The 2883-nt window shown below is 50.8% G+C and overlaps 1 protein-coding gene across 1 annotated transcript; it reads left to right on the forward strand.

Annotated features, from left to right (window-relative positions):
* The first annotated feature begins 858 nt into the window (after positions 1 to 858).
* Positions 859 to 1870, forward strand: TAX1BP3 (Tax1 (human T-cell leukemia virus type I) binding protein 3). Its single transcript, XM_010141274.1, has 3 exons — positions 859 to 1008; positions 1330 to 1407; positions 1556 to 1870. The coding sequence occupies exons 1-3, from the start codon at positions 859 to 861 to the stop codon at positions 1691 to 1693; spliced, it is 366 nt and encodes a 121-aa protein (XP_010139576.1). The 3' UTR covers positions 1694 to 1870.
* Positions 1871 to 2883: the final 1013 nt, after the last annotated feature.

Here is a 2883-nt window from a genome sequence, read left to right on the forward strand (position 1 = left end):
TGTAGCCCCGCGGGGTGACACCAGAGGCTGTGGAAGTGGGCAGGGCCGTGTCCCAGGGAGGGCCTGAGCCCGTGCCCTGGGGAGGCTCCGGGGCTGACGGGGCTCTTGGAGCAGAATCAAGGACTGTTTGGGTCGGAAGGGACCTTTAAAGGTCACGGAGTCCAACCCCCGCCCAGTGAGCAGGGACATCTTCCCCTGGAGCAGGCTGAAGAACCTTCTGGGTGGTCACTGGTTCAGTTAAGGCTGCTCAAGAATTGCACAAACTGGTGTTTATACAGGTCTTCATACTTGAAGTTTGTCAGCCAGCAGGAACCGGCCTCTGGCTTTCCAGAGCGTGCTGATAAGTTACCTGGAAAAAGAACCATCCTAATAATAGGTTGTTACTCCCACTGATAGGGCAGGGCAGGAACACCCGGCGCAGGGACAGAGAGCAGGAGGAGGCTGGCTGTGAGCGCTGCCCTGTGTCAGGACATGACTCAGAGTTAAAGAAACAGGCCCTGGTTTCCCAGTTCTCCCCTTGTATCACTGGGCAGAGGTAAAGCTCTGAGGGGTTACAAAGCTAGGCTGCATTGTGGGCTGAGCACCCTCACGAGGAGCTGGCAGATGGCTTCCTGTCCTGTGATTTCATGGTGGGGCTGAGAACGGTGCAGAGCCAACTGCTGTCAACACCGTGGCTGCATGTGCCTGACAGACAGCGAGGGCCATGTGCTGGTTCCGTGCTGCCAGGAGCTGCCTGTTACACCACAGGAGCTCACCACACCGGGGGGCATCTGCTCAGGCAGCTTTCTGGTGTCTCTGTCCAAGACACTCTAGGCATCTGCGTCTGCACCACCCCTGAGAGCAATACCAGTGCTCACCATGCTCAGCTATTTCATCTTCTCTCTCCAGCAAAGAATTGAAATACACAAGCTCCGCCAAGGGGACAATTTGATTCTGGGATTCAGCATTGGAGGCGGCATTGACCAGGATCCTACTCAGAATCCGTTCTCTGAAGACAAGACCGACAAGGTCAGATGCTCTTGGCTTTCTGTGGCAGCTCTCTGCAGAAGGCTCAGCAGACCCAACTCGCCCAGCCAGCTCTGCTCGCTGGCATCTGTTTGTCCCCCCGCATCAGTGCCCCCTGAGGTTACTCTGTTGCCGCACCATTTGCGGACTGAGTTTGGTTGGAGTTCTCTCTCCACCTTCCCTCTTTTCCCACATTGCACAACCCTGTTTTGAACCAGAGCCCTGTAACGTACCACAGTATTTTTGTGCTGTCTGTGGAATGGCCTGCAGTATTTAATGCTCCGTATTTAGGAAATAACCACTTAACTGTTTGGTTTTTTCCAGGGTATCTATGTCACAAGGGTGACAGAAGGAGGCCCAGCAGAAGTTGCGGGGCTCCAGATTGGAGATAAGATCATGCAGGTAAACACCAAGATAAGACAAGGACCACTGCCAGGGGAAGCTCTGTCTCCTGGGTACTTTCCAGGACAGTCGTGGGGCTTATAAATAAACTGAGCTGTGGCGCAGAACAGCTAGAGGACACCAGCCTCACATTCTGGGTGTCTCCTAGGTGAATGGCTGGGACATGACCATGGTGACCCACGACCAAGCCAGGAAGAGGCTGACCAAAAGGAATGAAGAAGTGGTGCGGCTGCTGGTGACCAGGCAGTCGCTGCAGAAGGCCGTGCAGCAGTCCATGATGTCCTAACAGATCACCATGCTGGGGAAGGGTTGGGGAGGGCGATACATAGGCTGATATCGAGCAAGGAAGCTAATGCTAGAGCTGAGCAGGTTGTCTGAGGAGCACACGTTCCTAACTGTGGTAAACATGTTTTTCTTTTCCTTCCTCTGGTGTAACTGGTGGTAGTAAAACTCTGTCCCCTCAGCAGAGTGCTTCTCCAGAGTGTTCCCTGCAGGTGCAGGTAAGACTTGGTCATAGTCCTGGCTTTCAGGAGGACAGGACAAACCCTTGTTATCTAAGGAAGCAACTGGAACAGCCTTAACTTTGGCAGGATTCTTTTATAGCACCAAAGCTCCCTATTTTATAAGGAAATGTGGTTTCTGCTGTGGAAAATAAGAGGGTTTGCTGTGCTGAAGCTTTTTGAAGCGAGCTGTCCTGTCCCCCACACTATCAGACAAAAATGCCAGAATTAAGAGTTGCACCCTGCGGAGGGGGGAGCCCTGTACTAACCTCACACTGTGTGCTGGATAGATGGAGCATGCTGAAGGGTTTAGGCCACTACCACAAAGATTCCTGGGCAAAGCAGCCTCTTCAGACAAAAACCCAACTAAGTAACAGAGGAATGTTAGATGAATTCCCGTGAAGTACACTGCAAGTTCACAGACACTACAGTTCAGCTTCACTCAGAGTAAAGCTTTCACTGTCCTTTTCCCAAGAAATCCATAACACCAAATGAATCAAGTTTAAATGGAAGGGATCTGGAGCAGGGAAGAAAATACTGTTGAACTTACCAGAAGAGCTGCTCATAGCTGTAGAGTCCTCAGTTCTGCATTCCACTTCTATCAGCCTTGACAGGGATGGTGGATTTTGGTCTGTCTGCTGGAAGGCTTTGCTTAAATCACTGATTTATTGGAGGAAAGAGATGAATATACCAGCAATTTGCAAAAGTGCCTCTTGATCAAATTTTAACTTCTGGTGAGATACAAAGCTGTTGAAATCTACATGCCACCAGCTTTGAGGTTCTTGCTGCAACACTAAGTTAACTGTCTAGCATCCTACTGGTTGTTAACCAACCAGCTTCACAATCACCAAAAACTGGAGTTCCTAATCCCCTTCCACTGATTTAGAGAGATCTGTTCTTCCCTTTGGCAGTCTCCAGGTAAGCTGTTGTAAACAGAACACGAGGAGGTGGCAGACTAACTTATTCAGTACATTCC

This window comes from Buceros rhinoceros, unplaced genomic scaffold, assembly GCF_000710305.1.
Source record: "Buceros rhinoceros silvestris isolate BGI_N320 unplaced genomic scaffold, ASM71030v1 scaffold36118, whole genome shotgun sequence".
NCBI lineage: Eukaryota > Metazoa > Chordata > Aves > Bucerotiformes > Bucerotidae > Buceros > Buceros rhinoceros.

Excerpts from the sequence above, each read along its gene's own strand:
- TAX1BP3 (XM_010141274.1), top strand. The coding sequence starts at position 859 with ATGCTCAGCTATTTCATCTTCTCTCTCCAGCAAAGAATTGAAATACAC. Across the intron at positions 1,009-1,329 it reads CTGAAGACAAGACCGACAAG|GGTATCTATGTCACAAGGGT; the intron begins GTCAGATGCTCT and ends GGTTTTTTCCAG. Across the intron at positions 1,408-1,555 it reads TTGGAGATAAGATCATGCAG|GTGAATGGCTGGGACATGAC; the intron begins GTAAACACCAAG and ends GGTGTCTCCTAG.